General features: G+C 40.6%; 1 protein-coding gene across 1 annotated transcript in view; it reads left to right on the top strand.

Annotated features, from left to right (window-relative positions):
- CCBE1 (collagen and calcium binding EGF domains 1) overlaps positions 1-16,256 on the top strand; it is a 94,159-nt gene extending 77,903 nt beyond the window's left edge. The window contains exons 4-11 of the mRNA XM_066181023.1: positions 155-289; positions 1,111-1,248; positions 6,509-6,615; positions 11,499-11,619; positions 13,546-13,685; positions 13,778-13,813; positions 14,362-14,397; positions 15,960-16,256. Of these exons, the coding sequence (XP_066037120.1) occupies positions 155-289; positions 1,111-1,248; positions 6,509-6,615; positions 11,499-11,619; positions 13,546-13,685; positions 13,778-13,813; positions 14,362-14,397; positions 15,960-16,193 (947 nt within the window). The 3' untranslated portion in view covers positions 16,194-16,256. The remainder of the gene's footprint in view (positions 1-154; positions 290-1,110; positions 1,249-6,508; positions 6,616-11,498; positions 11,620-13,545; positions 13,686-13,777; positions 13,814-14,361; positions 14,398-15,959) is intronic.
- The last annotated feature ends 4,006 nt before the right edge of the window (positions 16,257-20,262 follow it).

The following is a 20,262-nucleotide window of genomic DNA, read 5'->3' as shown; positions in this document are numbered from 1 at the left end:
AATGTTTTATATCTAGGTTCCTTCAGTCCTTAAAAACAAGGTAATTCAACTTTATATTAATTATCAGAGAGGTGAAATGTTTGCAATCTAAGTATCATCCAATATACTACTGACTTTGGTCTTTTTCCTAACCACATTTTTGTCTCCCCCTTAGACTATGATGTCTGTGCCGAAGCTCCCTGTGAACAGCAGTGCACAGACAATTTTGGGCGAGTCTTATGCACTTGCTATCCTGGATACCGCTATGATCGGGAGAGGCACAGGAACAGAGAGAAGCCTTACTGCCTGGGTGGGTAGAGCTGAGCTCCTCCCTGGTTATTGATTCATCCTGCTTCCTTGGGTCTTCTAAGAGTCAGTTTGAATTCTGAAACCTTTCTTAGTCTCAGTCTTATCACAGAAGAAATGTGGGGGATAACTATGTTAAGAATTGAGAGATCTAGGTTCCCCTGGAATTATTAGGTGGTATTTCCCACAATAAGACATACACACCCAAACACTTTGAAGTGTTGGGCTGATGTGGTTTTTCCTTTAATTCCTCCTGCAGGTTGTGAGCCATATTTGCTGAATATTGAAGCATTATTGCCAGGCCTAACTACTAAAACTAATCCTTGGGGTTTGATTCAGATGGCCAGTATGCAATTCAGGACTGATCATTTACATGTGGTCCTGCTGTGGCTAGTCCTACCCTGCCCTGCCCTGCCCTGCCCTGCCCTGTGTAGTTTGCCATGCCAGGGAGCCAAGGTTTGCAGGATTGAGTTTTGCTTGTGAGATTTTCAGTGCAGGGTGACTGTCAAGCAATGTTCACTGATGAAATGGCAAGTGTGATGATGATGATGATGATGATGATGATGATGATGATGATGATGATGATGATGATGATGATGATGCTAATAATAATAATAATAATAATAATAATAATAATAATAATAATAATAGTGGAGCTTGCCCAGAGCTCCAGACCAAAGGCTCCAGCTGCAATTGCAATTGCAGTGCTGCAATTACTTGTTTGTTTAACCACAAATTCTTTTTACCTCTAAAGGAAGTCTTTTATTGTGTTGGAGGTCTAAAACCTCCAGCTACAGGACATTTTTAATTTCTGCTTCTCTCCAGATATTGATGAGTGTGCCACGAGCAATGGGACTCTGTGCTCTCACATCTGTGTCAACACCGTGGGCAGCTACAGATGCGAGTGCCACGAAGGCTATGTCCGGGAGGAGGATGGCAGGACATGCACCAAAGGAGATAAAGGCAGGTGCTCGCGCAGATTAAATGTCCTGGGCCAAATGGATGTCTAAAGGGTTGGTCTGTCACAAAGAGGAATTGCTCCTGATGCCTACACTTGGAGCTGGGGGTCTGAAACTGGGATGTAGCTGATGCTCCTGGGGCAGCCAGGCTGTTTGCTGGGCACCTGAGCACCTGTGGAGCAGCCCTGCCAAAATCTCTCCTCCAGTGTACAGGTACACTAAGGATATAGAAGGCATCTTCTCCTAGGGAGGCAGAACAGCTAAATAATGAAATTTACCATTACAGGTTCACTTAGATCATTCCTGCTGGATCCAGTTGCTAAAAGCCGTAGTTTGCTCCAATACCAGCCTGGACTATAAATTTTTTGTGGTCCAGGGCTAAGGAGACATAAGAAAAAAATCTTACCAGTTGATGAGCCTTTAAAAATTGCACTGATTTCACCTGTTAATTAAATAATTTCTGTAACTTTAATTTGTATTTACACGCCCACATTTGAAATTAGCAAATGTCCGTGGGTTGGATGGCTAATATCCCTTGGCCCTTAGAGGCTCAGAAAATGTGTGCTTGGGAGTCCAACACATTTTCCAAGCCTAGCTTAAATCAGTTTCTAAATTACATTGACTAAGACCAAATGCTGCTGACCTGCAATTAGTTTGTGTGTCCTGTGGCTGGGGTCAGATTTATTTTTCTTTTCTTTTCTTTTTTTTTTTTAGATTTTCTTTTTTGAAAAAGAAATGTGAAGGAAAAGGAGTAAATGTAAGGGCTTGTTCTTGCATTTTACTGTTGTTTCAAAGTGTTTACATGTGCTGTGTACAACTGATTTTAAAGGTTTTGACCTCATCCCAGTTATTAAATTACAGCATTTAGAATGCTGCAGATTAAATATTGATATGAAAATTTAAAAAGAAAGGAGGAAGAGAAGAGCTCTCTGGAAAAAAAAAACGAACAAACAAAACAAAACAAAACAAAACAAAAAAAAAAAAAAAAAAAAAAAAAACAAAAAAAAAACACCAAAAAACCACCCAAAAAAAAAAACCCCAAAAAAACCCCAAAAAAACCCAAAAAACAACTTTTGATGCATGGTGACCTACCACAGGTTAATCAATTAATGCCTGAATGTGGTACCACAGGGTGATCCAATTATCCAATTCCCACTGGATGGCCAGAGCAATTTATAATTTTGATTTTCCATCTGAAAATGTGTAACAGGAGCCACTCCATTAACTTTAGTTGTTCCTTGTAGTTTTAAATTTTTTTCCTTATCAGACTGTGTGTGTGTGTGTGTGTGAAAGGAAAGATATATAACCTAGATAATCCCCTTACAAATAGGGTTTTTTTAAAAAACCTTTCCCCTGGGTAGTTCAAATTTCTTGGTACGGTAATGTCCAAAGCATTCAGGGTAACCAACCACTGAAAATATTCAGGGCTATGGAAATGATTCTACTGTTTGAAAACCACCATTTTTACACTGAATGTGCACAGCACATAAAAATGTCGGTTCTAGCAAATAATCTGGACTGAAATACCCACCATCTCTCCAGGTATCTCCCAAGTCAGCTGTGCGAGGTAAAGAAGGATGCGTTCTGTTTTCTGGTCAGTTACCTCGCTGTACTCCACATAAATGTTACGAATTTTCAGACCTCTAATGAAGATGAGGAGTCTTGTTCGTAACTCATTCCGAGGGAAAAGGCTGTGTAAGGAACCAGCTGTAGCGACGCTCCACCCCGCGGCCAGCCCCAGCCCTGCACCGCAGCCGTGCTGGAGCGGCTGCGTAATATACACATCATTTGCTTTTCATCGTAGCTGGAACACTCACATTTTATTTTACAATTTAGTGTGAGAGGCAAAAACACGTGCATCCTCCCCCGCTTCTAAGGAGGAAGCATGTTTTTTGGGAGATACAGCCATGTTTTCATCATTCCATGCCTGAAGGATGCAATTCGGACATCTTTTTGGCTCTGTAAATGGCTGTAATGTGGTGACTTTTTTTGGCTCTGTAAGTGGCTTGTCAGAGAGCTTTGGGTTCGTTAGTGGACACAAGAAGAAGGAGCATTTTTTCTTGCATCCACAGTCCCATTTGATGAAGACAATACAGCTACCCATGCAGAAGCAGGCAGATGAAACCATCTCAGCAGGCAGAGCCCAGATAATACAACACAGATGATTAGCTCAAGAGCCTCCATGCGAAGACCGCCTGCAGCAGAGCTCCTGCAGAGCTCTCCCCTGCCAGCATGTCCTCCTCTTCCAGCAAGGCGCGGCCTCCGAGCCCATACACAAAGAAAACCTATCACTCCCCCAAGCACATCTCTTAGCAATAGGTACCACAGGGTTCACCAGCGTCTCATCAAGATTAAAGGACTCCTATCATGCGTGAGCTAGACTTTGTATTCTGAGAACCTTTATAAAATGGGACTGCTTTAATCCTTCTTCAAAATAATTTCGGCTTCCTTGTGCAGGTCTGTGCAATGGCAACAAGTTATGTAAGTGCCTTGCTCAGTGCTGGCCCAGCTGACCTTGGTAGGTGACCTTGGTTTCAGCACCATGCGTGGGAGGCTCAGTCTAATGGCCTTTTGCCTCTGTTGGCCTGTCCTAGGTGACTTCTGGCTTTACACTTTTTTCTGGCTTTACTCGTTGTTTGGTCCTGAAACAGGGGTTGGATGGGGGTAGAGCGAATGTTTGATAGATGACTCCTTCCCTGGGCAAATCATCACCTCTGTCTGGTATGAGTTAGGGAGATTCTACCTCTCTCCTGGGATGCAGCTCATGCTTGCTCATACAACAGTCTTGGACTTCTTCCTCCGACAAATCAATCCAGACAGCTTTGCAGAAATCTCACTGGTATGACATTTCCCAAACATTAGCTGATCCCTCCAGCATCCATCTCCATGGATTGTTACAACTCTGTTTCATCTGTACTCATCAGACCCATGTGTCACATCCTTCTGGAAGATAAACTGGGTTTTATAATAAAACATGGGGCCAAATTCACCACTTCTTAATCTGCATATAATTCCACAGATTCTGGTGGGATTGCATTAGGTTTCCAATAGCAGAGGCTCTGGCAGTTTCTCCCCATGACTGTGTGCTGCTTTCAGCTACATTTCTTAAGACAATGATAGAATTCATTTGGTGAGAAAGCTACTAAAAGAAATTTTTGTTGAGACTAGTATAAAATCCAGATTTTATTGGCCTTTGAAAAAGAAAGGAAAAAAAGTTTGGTTTTTTTTCTAATGGCTTCATATACATTCATCTGCAACTCCTACACAGGTCCAAAAATGGGCATGTCAAGACACTGGTTTTTTCTAAAGGAAGATGAAAAATTGAAGAGGAAGGAAGAACTCTGCGAAACTGACTTGTGGTCAAGAGCAATTTTATTTTAGAGAAGTCTAAAGTGGTGTCTTAATTACAGCACATAAATTCCTTCTTAAAGAAAAAAAGCCCTGCATGATGCGGATTATTTCATCTACAAGAGAAAGGTTTATGGGCAAAGAGGCTTTAGAGAATCAAAGGCAAAATGATTAGTATTAGGAATATAGGAGAGAAGAAGGAAAACAGCATATTCCAGTGCCTTCACAAAAATGCTGGAGTTCCTCTGGGAGGTCTTGTGGCTAAATAGTCTTGGATCCAGCATTGCTGAAATTTGGTGAAATTCTACTCTGTGCTGTGTAGAGTCCATTGGAAGACACCAAGTACTATCATCTGGACTTAAATCTTTGAGCCATCTGAACACTGCACAGAAAGCCAATCAGGTACAAAAGTTGTGCTGGGGAAAGGGCTGGGAATCTCAAACAGCGGTGTGTGATTGCTGCCATAAAAGCGGTAAATAATATGCGTAATATTGTAAGGCTCTTGGAGTGCAGCCATGAGAACAGGCAGTTCATGACTGGGGAAAAAAACAACCCCTTGTGTCCCAATATTCCAACCAGTTCAGTACTAATAGTTGTCTTAATGCTCCTGATGATTCCAGCATCTTGCCCTTACATCTCTCTCCTAATTGATTAGCAGATAAGTGAGATAAATTTTTGTCTTCTAAAATCAAGCATACCTTATATGTCATTATAGTCAATGGACTAAACATACTGAAAATCAGCCTTTCCTAAATATGTTCATAGGTAGTCCATAGATGACCATCAGTTGGTTGCAATCTTCCATACTGGACCCTGCAAATATTTAAAGTCAAGTAGCACATAATATTTTTTTATTAGAAACTTCAGGGCTCATTTAAAAAAAGGCAGGTGTTTCAAAATCAATACACATTTTAGAAAAGATGAAGGGCATTTAAGGGTATGTCCAAGAGACAAGTGTCACAGTAATTCATCATGATGTAGTTGATCCTTTTGAAAGATTTTGAAAATTCCCTGACTTTAACAGGAGCACCTGCAGAGTTTTTCTCCTGTGGGACATACTCTAAAAGGTCAGCACTCAAACGTGCCCAGCAACCCTCCCAGGTAACATCATACAAGGCCACACATCATATGCAAAGCCTCAATGGACTTGATATTTCCCATCAGTGCTGAAGTGAAAAAAACTCATCTAGAGTTTGCCAGTATGTGTCACCCTGTGATTTGGAATCCAGATTTGTCTTTACGCAGACATCTGTTACAACAATGCTTGTTTGCTTGCAATGCAGAGCTGCTCGACTGTGTATGGTACTGGGAAAAGGACAAAAATAACATTTGCAATATCTCTCACAGTTTGAATAATTTAATGGATTCTTGAAAAGATCTTATTCATGCATAGTATCAACAGACGTGACCCTTCGTCTTGTGCAGATTTAAATCCTGGTCATTAATCCCCATCTCTGCTCAGGCTGATTCCATCACATGGAGAATAACTCATGATGATAAAGAGCAGTTTGTGCAAAATGAGCAAAATAAGCATATTCTGAGGGATTTTACTGTAATTTATAGCATATGAAAATTTGCCCTTCAGGGGACTGTAAATCTGTTCAGATCTATGGGGTTAGTCTACCCTAAACAAAAAGATAAAAGAAGGGGTGTGAACTTCTCCAGGTATTAAACAAATGAATTCTCTGGGGACTGTTAACTGGAAACAGCTGCTTTAAAAATGTGCTCAGAGCTGTCCCTGTAAAGTTTCTCAGTCTTACACAGATATTCATAGTCAAGGATTTAATAATAGCAGGATTCCCTTCTCTTTTCACAGTATGGGGAAATACAACAACCTTCAAGTTACTTTTGCTATCACTTTATGTATTTCTTTCCTTTGGATCTTTATATTTATAGTGGAAACTGCTTTCTTTCAGCTGGGCTTCCTGAGAAATCTGAAAATGTGGCAAAACCAGGAACATGCTGTGCCTCTTGTAAGGAATTCCATCAAATAAAGCAGACGGTTTTACAGCTGAAGCAAAAGGTATGAACACTGATCAGCCATGTCTTTACCAGGCCTACGTGTTTTACAACAACTGAGGTTAATTTCTATGTTTGGAGCTGTCACTAACATGTGGTTCTTGTACATTAAAAGAGGATGGCAATATATTTTAAAATCATGTAGGAATGGCATCTCTCCCTATGGTCCTATACAACTTGTCTCTCCAAATTCATGAAGCTATGTTACCAAGCTTGTGGTAACAGAGTCTGACAAACACCCATCCCAGGCTGAGCCCAGGCTTCTTGGCAATCTGTGCTGGCCTGAACTTTTCACTCACTCTGAATGCACAGGATTTTGGACATGATCCACCTTCAGAGTAAGCACATGCAAGACATTTCATAGATGCACAAACATGATTTTTCATTAACAGGGTGCTGATACAGGATTCTTGCCAAATAGGTGTGAGACTAAACAAAAATATCACAAGCTTTAAATATGACTTTCTCCTTAAAAAATAAAAACCCTCAGTTACAAACCTTTTTTTTTTGTTTTCACCTATTCCCTTGCAAGTAGAGAATACTGCATTTACAAACTTATCCTGGGCTTTAATTGCTCCCATATGTAGCTTCCTTTTACACTTCAGTAGGATTGAAATAATGTGAAGATCCAGCCTCAGATTTAGAGAGCAGGAATGCAGGTGTAATGCCTTTTCTGGTGACATCTCCTTTGAACACTGAGGTTCTCTAAAATTGAAGCTCTCTGTAGGAATATTCTCAGCAATTTATGCTGATAGGCTGCAATTATTTCACCCAGGGTACTCTATTATTTCTTTCCATTTGTCAAAACACAATTTGGTGTATTCACTCATTGCATTTGATGTTACTCATTTAATATTAGGAAGAAAGAAATCTTCTTCATTAAAGTGAAATTCACTGAGGTTGGAGATATTATGTTTCTCCAAAATCTCATAACATCATGAATGTCTTCTGAATCAGTATGAACACAAATGTGGCAGTGACAGAATTGCATGTGTGATGGAAATTCTGTTTTTCAAAAATATGGTAGCAGAGAGGTTAAAAAAAGGGTCCATGCTCTTGAGTTTCTCCAGCTGTTGTTCATGATGCTGAGCAGGCTCATACTCACCTCCATGGAAGGATCCAGGGGTCACATTGTTGGCCACTTTGTTTGTTTGAGAATTGAGTGATGGAATTAATGGGAGTCTTTCCATGTCTAACTTCTGCTGTTGGATGTTTGTGTTCAAAACTCATTCCAGGAAAACTCAGAGCATTGATACCTGTCATTGTGGGCATTTGTACAGTAGCTGTGGACAAATAGAGCAGCTCACGCTTGGTTCATAGCTAAGTCCTGTCATAGACCCTAACTTAATTTTTCCCCCAGTATCCCCCTAGTGAGCCTTGATTGACTTGGCATCCTCAGAGGCAGCCCACTGGGTTGTGTTCCACAGAAAAAGAGCAGAAAGAGCTGGTTCCTGATACCCTCAGCAACTGTTAACCCACAGAAAGGAGAGTTTTTGTCTATGCTGAATGGAGACTTGGCCTCATGGTGCTTCTCTGCCCAGGCAGACATCAACCCTCATGTTTCACCAGCCACTCCCTGTGGCCAAGTTCTCCTGGGGAGGATGTCTCTCAATGGTTGTGGTTAAAGCTGTTCTGTTTCACATAGAAAAGTTCGTTTCTGTCTGCCAGGGAGATGGTTTATGAAATGAGTCTTCAATCTTGTGGTTAAGACTTTCAGACTTTATGAAGTTTATTCAAAATTGTGGTTAGCAGAAAAGCCTGTCATCCAATGAGATGCACTGTCCTGATAGACTAGAGGTCTGTGGGCAGTCCTAGGTTGATCTAAGACCTTGATGAAAGGAAGAAGAGTGGAAAGCTGAAAAACTGGGGGAAAGATATCTGACATGCTGACACACAGCCAACAATTTTAAAAAGAAAAAAAAAGAGTAAGCTTGATCCCATTGCACAGATGTGTTTAAACATCTTAATTAGAAAGCCATGTTCAACATCACTCCTGACAAGCACTGTCTAATTTTCTAAACCACAGACCTCCTAGAAACTATGCAAAATTCCAAATGCAGCATGCAACACAGCACATGGGAGCCTTGTTTCTAGTACAGTCTTTCTTCAGAATTTACCCTTGCTAATATTTGCATGCACATGGGGGGGAAAGCCCCATTATTTTCCAAGGGCCATTAGGTTTCAGAACTGTAAATTGAGAAAGCCAAGGTCACCCTGGACTGGGATCCTGGTTCAGTTAAAAGGTGAAACAGAAATTAGGACAATGAGTATAGCCAATAGCTAAGAGGATGTGAGTCAACAACAAATGGTTTGGCCCAAAGCATGTTACAACCATTTTCTGGCCAGAAGATATCAAAGAGCAGTGAGCTAGACCAGAGCCTGGGTATTTTGGCACTCCTAGTATGTACTTCAAGTTCAGCTGAGTCAGTGGGGAAGCATGCATAGATGCTTTCACAGCAGCTATGTGATTTCTTTTCTAACTCACTCAGTTGTTACAACAGCCTAGCTGGCAGGAACAAGTAAATATTTAAGCATCAGAAGAGAATACATTTCCAAATCTGTTTCATGATGGGTCTTTGTCACTAAATGCACCTTTTTATGCCAGTATACATTTGCAGTATAACCTGAAGAGTATTCATGGCTGAGTCTATGTACTAAGTGACATTTATGAACTGATAGAGCTATAGATCCCCAGAATGAGATATTTTGAGAAATTTACACACAAGCTGAAAAGAGGACTTCAATTAATCTGCCACTCAGTTATGGCCACCCCTGAGGAGAAACACTCACTGATGACACTGAAAATATTCTTACAAAAACTACTTTAAAAATACAGTGCTCTCATATAGTCACATGATTTGACTTTTTTGCCTCTGTTTTAGCATGGCAGCATTGGCACTGCAGAGTCCTAGGTTGATTTGTGTCACCTAGTGGAAGTCTTGCATCATGGTCCTTGCAAGCCTTTCCTTTGTATCCAGCCAGGAACCTGCTCTGGACAGGACACACCTCTAGGAAACAAATCTTTGCTGACCAGAGTCAGCCAGTAGAACTTCCCATGCTGGTCCCTGGCCAGTGTGGCTGTGAGAGTCCAGTGAGGCTGTGAGAGTCCCCAACTGCTGAATTTTCCTCTTCAGCCCCAGGGGCAAGGTGTTGTGTCCCACTCTGTCTTCAGTAGCCTCACAGTTTGGTCTGTGCTGCATTGGCTGGGAAGTTGGCTGAGAAAGCTGCAGGGTCACTGGTAAACAAAGCATATATTTTCCTTTGAAAAAGCAGAGATGACAGCTCACCCCAGAGCTATAGGTGTGCTGAATCTCCATTTTCTGTGTGAAAAGCAAGTTCGAAGGAGTGAGAATATAAGAAACACCCTGTGGGACTTCTGTGAAAATCTGACCTCATCCAGCCACTGATTTCTGCAGGGGTGGAGTAAATCTACCAAATTCTTGTTAGACTTACATCATGATTCTTAATTTGTCTATAGTGCAGTCATCTGGTCTTTGCAATTCTCTTCAAAACCTAACTCACAAATGGCTCATAAATCCTTGTGTCCCTGTCATCACATTTTGAGTTCCAGTCTCAAAATCAAACTGGTGTTTTGGAAATGCCACCAGGAAGTATCTCAGCATTTCCAATTTTTTTTTTCCTGACTTTTTTTTCTTCAGAACTGTTCTGTGCATTCAACCCCAAACTACAAGCAGCACTGGCTGCCTTTAAATTGTAATCCTTAAGCAATAACTTGTTTGCCAAAGGAAATTTTCCCAGTTCAAGTAGGTACTGCAGGTGCATAACACTGTGTTTTTTCCCTGTGTATTACAAACATTATGTCTGGAGTAGTGGCAGAAGAATGTATGTCAAATAATTACAGAAACAGGTAGGAGTTTTGAGAACAGCCCAGCTCAGAGAATTCCAGATAGTTGATGAAAAGCTTTGTCAAATAGCAGGAGTCTTTGTCTATTTTATTCAATGCAGCTCTCACGGGCAAATGTTGCAGAATTCAGCATCAAAATATTCAATGAGCCAAATTCATTCAAGAAGCAACAAAGCTTACCCAGAGGTAGGTCTGCACTGCTATTGCTGAAATAGCTTTCCAGTTCAATTTGGCAGAGCAAAATCCCTACATCTACATGCAGCCACTCACCAATAATAAACTTTCCTCGCTGCAGACCAGCCTCCTGACTTGTCATCTCCCTTCAGCTGCCTCTTAAGAGACCAAACATTTGCAGAATATTTCTAAATATGTTTAATTATTAAATATATTCAACTGGGTAAATGAATGTTTCACGGATAATTAAACAGGTAATGGACAATGACACTTTAAACTGTAGTGTGCAATTCTCCTCACATTCTCACTTACTTTATCTTCGTGTCTCTGTGCAGAGCAGATCCAGACATCTGATAGGTTAAACAGTGTGGTTACTTTCCAGGGCCAGATTCACAAAGGATTTAGGGTTCTCACTAAAACCTATGGAAATTCACTGGCTTGTGCAGCAATTCAGAACTTAAAAAACTGAGCAAATGTTGCCCTGAGAGAGGCAGCGAATTAATAGAGAAAACTTCAAATAAGGAAAAATAACTTTCCTAAGAAACAGTAGTGAGACTCAAGTTTTTCAGGACTTGTGCTGTATCTTTCCTGAATTTCCTCTGTCCTCTCTTGGATTGGCTTGCAATTTTTCCACAGTGTATTGAAAAGTGAACAGACTCACAGAATAAGAACTTTTTCTGATTATATCAATCAAGGATATGAATAAACACTTAGTATTTGCCAGAAATATTTAAATAGCTGCTTGTTCACATGAAAGCTTAAATAAGAATGTGATGTATCTGGCTGAAAAATTAATATCTTACAAAGGATTTTTTAATTTATTTATTTAATTTTTTTTGTCTTGGCAGGTTGCCTTGCTGCCAAATAATGCTGCTGATCTTAGCAAGCAAATCACTGGTGAAAAAGTGCTTGCCTCTAATGCATATATCCCTGGCCCCCCAGGCCAGCCTGGCCAACCAGGCCCTCCAGGTAAGACCAGAGGGGTGGAAATGTGCAATAGTTCTAGGACTAAAAATGTAAACTTCAGTCTTCCAGTGTGATATGATTTCATATATTTCATATTTTGATTGATATATTAAGTTTGCATTTGTACTAAGTTTAAAAAAACCCAAAACTTTATGGTTGTTGTGGTCAGCCTCTGCCAACTGTCTGACACCATCCATTGTGACTCCATGTGTTTCTTGGCGTGCAAGCTGTGTTTGTTCTGTTTGTGTTAAATTTCTTCCTCTCCCTGGGATATCTCACCTCCTTATTTGTCATTTTCTTTATTTTAACCCTGTCTTAAAACACTCTCCATTTCATTTCAGGAATATCTATGGCTTTAGCTCACTGTCAGCAGTAGAGAAAAAAGAAGTGCTTTCAGTTTGTAGGACTTTGTGCCAGCTCTTTTATTTTTCCTTGTCTGATTTGCGAGGATTCATCTGTTGGTTTTATGTTGTATCCCAGATTGAAAGGAATCTGAAAAGTGTAACTCAACTCACACCTTCTTTGCTAAATTACAGATTGAAACAAAGCAAAAAACAGAGAGATCAGAAAGCCCAAACTTAATCCGGACACCTCACACCTGGTGGCCAGCAATACTCAAAATTTTGCAAATTCTGTTGAATGCAGATCTAATTTTGGGTCAGCAATAAACCCAAGCATTGTGCTGGATTTCAGAAGGATTCTTACAGAGTACTGGCAAATATTTCTCATGAGGATTGATTTACTGCCTCCTAAAATGCACCCAGCCTTCCCAGTTGTACCCCCTTTTGCAGTCCTGCTTTGTTTTCTGGGTCTTTATCTCATTGTCTTGAAGGATGAGTAATTTTCCTGAAGGGTGAGTCTGTTCAGTCTTCAGTTCATCGTAAGTGCAAGGACAGAATGTTTGTTCTGCAACAGACTCTGAAGCGTAGAGTGGGTAGCTTTGCAATTCCTCCAAGGTAGGCCTGACCCTGCAGGTCTCCCACCCACCACTGAGTTTCCCCTTGACCGAGCTGTCCGAGGTACTGTAGAAATCTGCTCCCCTTAAACCATCCCTGCTCACTTCCTCTGCTGCCCACCCAGAAAGAGTCCCAGGGAGTCATCACTGAACTTGAGTTGTCTCCTTTTGTAAATCCTAACTGTACATATTCACTCCTACTGAATGCTTTTTACTCTCTGCCTTTTATTCTCTATGACTTATGTGTGCCCTCAGTATTAAGAGAAGGGTTTTCCCCCCCTAATCATGAAGTGTTTCAGCTAGCAACATTTGAATGGTCTTTATTGTCTGCAAATGTTGATTCAGGTGCCTGATTTTCTGGTTTATGTTTCTTACTGTTTCTCTTGAGCTAAACATATGTTTGGTTGCCTGAGTGCTTCCTAAAAAGTAACATGCTCTGTTGAACCAGCAGAAGCTGAAAATGATATAAAGCAAAATGGAAGAACAGAGCCTCTTTTGCAGCTAACATATTGGCTACTGCGCTGGGCATGAGAGAGGTGCAGCCCCCCACTGGAAAGATCTTGTTTCTGTCAGTAATGTATATGCCCATGACCCATAATTCCCATGAGGATTTCTTTTCATGAGATGTTCCTCAAATGTGATTTGTTCTTCTTTCTGTGTGAAAATGAGGCATTTGTGCTTTTCTTTTCATTCCCAGTCTGTGTTCCTAAGCACTTGGAAGACTCGAATTTTTGTTATACACAAGATTTAATTGTTTGGTGGTCATCTCTTGTAGTTACTGTAACAAGTATTAATGATGTGTCAGATGGCTGCTGATGTGCAGATGCAGATAAATTGGTTGTGTTGTTATAGATTTGGGTGTGTTAAAGTAACCAGCCCATTAGGTCTTTAAAAAAGCGTTCTTCCCCACTTATTGCACTGATGAAGTGTCCTGAAGGCTTTCCCTGGTATGTAATTTTTGCTTTTGATTTCAGGGGCTCCAGGACCTAAAGGGAGTCAAGGATCTCCTGGATTACCAGGACCTCCTGGACAGCCAGGCCCTCGCGGATCAATGGGACCTATGGGCCCATCTCCAGACATATCACACATCAAGCAGGGAAGACGGGGCCCTGTGGTCAGTATTCCTGTCTCCTGCTGCACTCTGCACAATTGCCCTTAGCTCCACAACTTCTCACACCCTTGTGAATACTTTCTTTTCTCTTGTAGGGCCCACCTGGAGCCCCAGGGAGAGATGGTAGCAAGGTGAGGAGAGGTACTAATTTCCGTAAGATGGGCACATGCACATGTGAAGTGAAGGTTTGCTAGAGAGACTCTACATGCTTGTAGTCACATCCTTTTACCACCACATTTCCTTTGCTAAGATGAAAGCATCCTGTTATACCACTTCTTCATGTCATCCTTCTGCTATTTTGTGTCTGCCATTCCTAAAGTCTGGCAAATAGTCCTGCCAGGCTATATGTCACACAGCATTCTTTTCTTTCTCTGCAGCTCTCTTGGCTTTTCCATGAAGAAATGTTGACACTTTATGCCATTTCATTCATTGTGAATTCTTCCTGTTCATTGATTCACTTGCTGCTGTCCAGGAGGAATATCAGAAATGCCCCACTCTGCTTCCACTAGAATCAGCAGCAATTTCCTTGCATTCCTTCTTCACTTCCTTTTCTTTTTCCAAACAAACACCAGCTGATGATTCTTGCTCTGGGGACAGTAAGTGAGGCTGCAGAAGCAAACGGTGATTTTTAAAATTTCCTTTAGTCACAGCAAACTAACTGGGGTGGTCTTGATTACAGGGGGAGAGAGGAGCACCAGGACCAAAGGGGATACCTGTAAGTATTCCACACAGGAGGAATTTCCACAACAGAGTGATGTTGACTACTTACCACAGGTCAGCCAAAAGTTAAAGGAAAAAAACTCCGGTGCCAAGATAACAGATAATTTACATACACAGAAAGTGTTGTTGGAAACAAAATAATCAATTGTTTTCCTCCAAATTTTTTTGTCTACAAACCTCTTCCCTTGCTGGGTGTGTGACTGAAGGCAGTAGGTGCACTTCTGCCTTACAGTGAGACACCCTTACAAGGCAGAACCATGCAGGCTGCTACTTAGACCTCTGCTCCCAATGGGAATTTGATCCCTGGAACTTTTTAAAATCCTGCCCCTCATCTCTCTCAGATTTGGCAAACTATAGGTTTTGAGTTCAGAAAAAGGAATGAGTATTGACAACCTGTTTTTAGTGAACTTGTTTAAAAAAACCTCTGGGATCCCCAGCACTGGAAGGATATGGACCTGTTGGAGCAAGTCCAGAGGAGACCACCCAGCTGATCAGAGGGCTGGAGCACCTCTCCTATTAGGAAAGGCTGCAAGTTGGGATTTTTCAGCCTGGAAAAGAGAATTCTTCAGGGTGACCTAATTGTGAACTTTTAGTACCTGAAGGGAACCCACAAAGAAGACGGAAAGGGACTATTCACAAGGGCATGTAATGACAGGACAAAGGAATGGCTCCAGACTGAAAGAAGGCAGTTTTAAATTAGATATTAGATATTAGATACTAGATATTAGATATTAGGATATTAGGATATTAGGATATTAGGATATTCTTTACTTTGAGGGTGGTGAAACACTGGCACAGGTTGCCAAGAGAAGCTGTGGATGCCCTATCCCGGCAAGTGCTTAAGGCCAAGCAGGATGGGACTCTGAGGAATCTGGTCTAATGAAATGTGTCCCTGCCCATGGCAGGAGTGTTGGGACTACGTGGTCTTTAAGGTCGCTTCCAACCCAAACCACTCTATGATTCTATTAATTTACTTATGATATTTTCTCATTGGTGGAGTCAATTTTTAAGAGTGTGCCCGGTAGGGTGTGCTCAGTATTAAACAGTTTATTTTACTGTGTGAAGTCAGCTAAAAAGAAATAACGATTTTCTAAAATCAGATATTCTCCCCATTGTAATTACCAATATATTTAGTAAGTGATGGACAGCAATGAGGTTACCATACTGGAAAGACACTTGCCAAATAATAGCAGTCTTAAAAGAATTTGTTGATTACTCATTCTAAGAAAGTAATTTCTGTCAGTTTAATAAGCAAGAAGACAAGAAACCAAGATTAATCTCCTCTCTTCCCAATGAGGTCTCAAGATTTTCTTATGAAGCAAAGCAATTGTTAAGTGACAAAAAGACTGAGCATGTAGGCTCTGTCTGCACAAACATTTGATTCTTTTGAAAATTGTTCCCTGATTTAAGTTGGTTATGAAAGAGATCATTAGCTTTTGGCAATTGATACAGAGCAGAATTTTACTGAACAACCCATGCTGGAATAACTCTACAGCCAGTTTGAAAACTTTAAGAGCAAGGTGCATTGTCATTAATGTCAGTGCCTTGTGACTGCAGGGCCCACCGGGTTCATTTGATTTCCTATTGCTGATGATGGCAGACATCAGGAACGACATTGCTGAGCTGCAAGAGAGAGTGTTTGGACACAGGACTCATTCATCAACAGAAGAGTTTCCATTACCTCAGGAATTCACGAACTATCATGACACAGTAGATTTTGGATCCGGAGAAGACTACAAACCACGGGCAACATCCAGAAATGCCAGGATACAGAAGACAGACCATCCTTAGCTATTCCTACTGAAAAACAAAGCCTCTTTAGAATTATTCAATATAAAAAATGCACTGACAATGTTATATATATATATATATATATATATATATATATATATATATATATATATATAATTTCTCATTTTTCTTTCGGCTTTTCCTGAACCATGCTGCCTGTACTGTAGCTTTCCTGGTTCATGGTAGCCTCCTTGCAGAAATTCCATACTGCCAAGCCTGCACTGTGCATTTTAACTAGACTATCAAAAAAACCTTCTTAGCATATAATATGATTAAGGCATGCTCTAGCTAATAACACAGACCACAGCGTTCCATCTGTCTGCTTTGCATTCTATGTCCGAATGACCCAGTACACAAATTTTTCCAGGGACAGAGGGTTAGCTGAACATCATCCCTGAATGATGTTGATAATGCACACCTTGGTCCACAGTTACTTTATGAATGCAAATAAATTATACCACTGAACTCAAGTCTCCAGCTACTGTCCCCAGGCTTAGGAGAGTGTGAGAAGTGTATCCCTGTTTCACAGCAGAGGGCATCTGTAAGTGAGATGTGTCTTCTATTATGCCTCATCAAGGCAGAAAAAGGGAAAAAAAAAAGTTGAAGGGTTAAACAAGGGTGCTGCTGCTTGATCAGGAAATTATTTGGCTTTGTGTTGCTAGAGTATTGTTCAAAGACAGTCAAAAGATGTGTGTATCCTAAACTACTTTAGGACACACACAAACACTACTTTTTCTTTACTATTATCCCACTGCTCAGTGTGAAGCCACTTTGCTTTCTCAAAGTTTCATGTTGGATACATTACACAAAGATGAGCAAGGTAAAGGGGATGTTTAAAGCAGGAAACCAAATCAAAAGTGAATCAAGCAGGCTTATTGGCAAGAACAAAATATATCCCAGCCTTGCAGAAAAAGTCAGGTTCTGACCTCCTGCAGGTGCATGTCTTCCTTGGTGAAATTCTGAAGCAGGAGTGAAATCAAGACCAGAGAGAGGCCTCATGTTTGCAAAGAGCTTCCACCTGTTTTGTTCGTCTGCTGCATGAGACCAACCTAAATGGCTTTCACCAAACTGGAACACAGAGTGGCAGTGTGCTTGGCTGGGTGTATGAGTGTGAGTAGGTGCAGGAGTGCACATGACAAAACATTTCAGCTGGTAGGAGGATGGCTAAGGTGAGGTACTGCACATGGGATCCTGTACTTGTGAATGGGGATAAAAGGGAGTGCCCTTTACTTACACTGGAAAATTGGATGCACAAGTTATACCATACCTCATGGATGATGTATGTTGCCATTTCTTTTGGATGACCACAGCTGCTGAGGACTTTGCCATGCCTAGAATATAAAGAAGTATATTAAGCACAAAATTTCAATGTTGTGTCTGTGTAGCTGCTACTTCTACAGTATGTTTAGTGTTCAGTAGTGTCCATGTCACAAATGCAAAGAAAAAGTTGTTACTTTGCCCTGTTTTACCGGGCTTGCATGTTTTGGTAGAATAAATACAGGTAAAAATATAAGAAGGACCTTTTCAGATAATACCTAAAGGTTTGGATTCCCTTCCATATTCTCTGGGCCAAAAGAAAGTTGGTGTAATCCTGACAGCATCAGTACAGGTCCTGCTGCATAAACAGCTGGCTTTCTAGACTTTTCCATAACTTCTGTTTGTTGTCTTAAGAGGATGTGTTCATTCCTGTAGCCATTTCCCAACGTCTCACTGCCACTAAGCCACAAGCCAGGACATTAGCTTATAAGAACATGAGTGTTCTGTATTCCCTTTCACATTTTATCTGTATCAGTATTTACAAAGCAATGCCTAAGTCATGGGAATAGCTAAAAAAAATCACAGCAATCTAACCCTGTGGTCCTTGGGCTTCTCCTCTGTCTGGGAGGAGCTCTGCCAGCAGCTGCAGATCCAAGTAATCTTGTGACTCACACAGTAAGGGAGACTCGAGGAAGGTACCTGTGTCCAAAAGAGGGATGGTTTTATATGCAGTAGGCTGGAAAAAAACTCAAAGCATAGCATAAAGTGAGCCATTTGTGTCTTATTTTCTTAATTTCAAGCAGGCAACTGAGTATAAATTATGTCATTTATGAACATGCAATTTTAATTAAATTTGTTAAATGTCAAATGTTGTATTTTTAAATCTAGCAAATCATGGAACACTTGCATATGTTTACCACTGCACTCAACTGGATCAGGCTGGTTCCCACCAGAGAATTAGTAGCTGAAGGTTTTTGACCATCAGATACTGAATGATCTAACTTATGGTAGATGAGTCACTTCCTACATATAAACTAAATTCTACTGCCTGCTGCGCACAAGGTGATGTACTCTAAAAAAGGCACTTAGTTCTAAGTTCTGCTTTTCCAAATAGAGGCACATATCAAATGAGAAGTTCCCACAGTTTGACCATCAAATTCAGCCCGGCTGTGTGAAAGTGACCGGGGAAGAACTATTTTGAGACTGGACTGGAAAAGCAGATACATATTCCATTGTAAGTACAGCAAGTTGTCCTACAGATTCATGGACATAAACATAGTACATGTTTACATGCCTTTCTGAATGGAAATCTCAATTACTTCCCTTTCTGGAGCTGGCATCATTGGCTATCACAGTACTTAAAAAAAAACGGTGACAGAATGGGTTCCTTGGGTTTGCCCTTGTCCTTATCCTCCTCTGTCCAGATTTCCTCCCTCAAAACTGCGTCCCAGCAGCAAGAAGGGGACACTAAGTCAAAGACCATCCAACATGACATAGGAATTCCTGCAACAGGGAGAGTCCCTCTGAGCACAGCTGGCTGGGAAGGGTCAGCATCCAGCTGAAAACTTTGCATGGAACTTTCTCATTTCTGATTACCTGTGTGATAACTCATAAAACATTTTATCAGCAACACTTCATTCAGATTTCAGGGTAAACCTAAAGACTCCAAAAAGTGTCATTTTCTTATGAAACCGAATGTTTCATAAAGCCAGAGCAGAGGAATCATTTCCAATCCCAAATTTTGTTACTGGTAGCCAGAGAAGTCATTATCTTGCAAATTATTTATTACTCTGTGGCTCCAAATATAAGCTCTCCCAAGAATTCAAAACAAGAAAATAGAAACTTCTACACTTATGGCTAGTCTCATTACCAGGCTCATTCACATGACAGCTTTTTTTCACATAAATGGTATGTATTATTTTATTTGAAAGAAGTATTATTTTGATGTTAAGACATCAAATTATAAGCAGAAGGATTATAAAGAATTTGTTATTTTATTAATATTAAAATATATTTAATGGGAACATTTTCAAGAGTGTGCAGTGATGAAAAAATTCTAATTGTTAGTGGGTTTAACAAAATCATGAATCCTGAAAAATGTTTGTTTTCAACACTGTGCAAAGTACATAAAGGTTTAATCTTTCTTGCAAAGCTGTAGTTCTGACACACAAGAATTCCTATATAGTCAGGTTAAATTAGGAAAAGGAGAGGAAAAATGATTGTAAATGGAATTAGGGTAATGCCTGGAGTTACTTTTAGCATGACAGCTTGCATAGCCTTCTGCCTAGAAGTATTTCAGAGTTAATGTACCAAGTCCCAGAGCAGCAACAAAAGGTGGTTGTGGGGTCCAATTCTCTGTTAATTTCACATTTTAAAAAACCTAATGTTTGTTCCTTTTACACATTCCAGTAACTACACTGTTTACTTTATTTATATATGAAATACTAAAATGTGTATAAGATGAGTGTGATTTTATGATGTATTCATAATAACAAAGATATTTTTTCTTACACTTGTTGGTAGCTGCTTTTTTGTTACACGTTGCTGTTTCTCTGAAACACAGTGATGTTGGCTGGAAGAAACAGATGGCAGGAAATCTCCTTACGCTGCCTTCTAGCATTTTTCTTGGAGCTGAACAATACCGTCATAGTTCTTCGACTCTGGGGCATGAGCTCTTGCAAGCTAGGGTGTGCTCTTGCAAGCACACAGCAACCTCTGCTCTGTGGATGGATGGTGGCTCCTGTGCCACATCAGGGCTGCATGAGGCTGGATCCAGAAGCACCACCCCATGCTGCCGGGTGTGCACAGCTTC

This window comes from Chamaea fasciata, unplaced genomic scaffold (genome assembly GCF_029207755.1).
Source record: "Chamaea fasciata isolate MVZ Bird 193981 ecotype frontalis unplaced genomic scaffold, bChaFas1.0.hap1 SCAF_4, whole genome shotgun sequence".
NCBI classification, from domain to species: Eukaryota; Metazoa; Chordata; class Aves; order Passeriformes; family Sylviidae; genus Chamaea; species Chamaea fasciata.
Note: the sequence above shows the minus strand (reverse complement) of the source record. Positions and strands in the feature narration are given on the sequence as shown.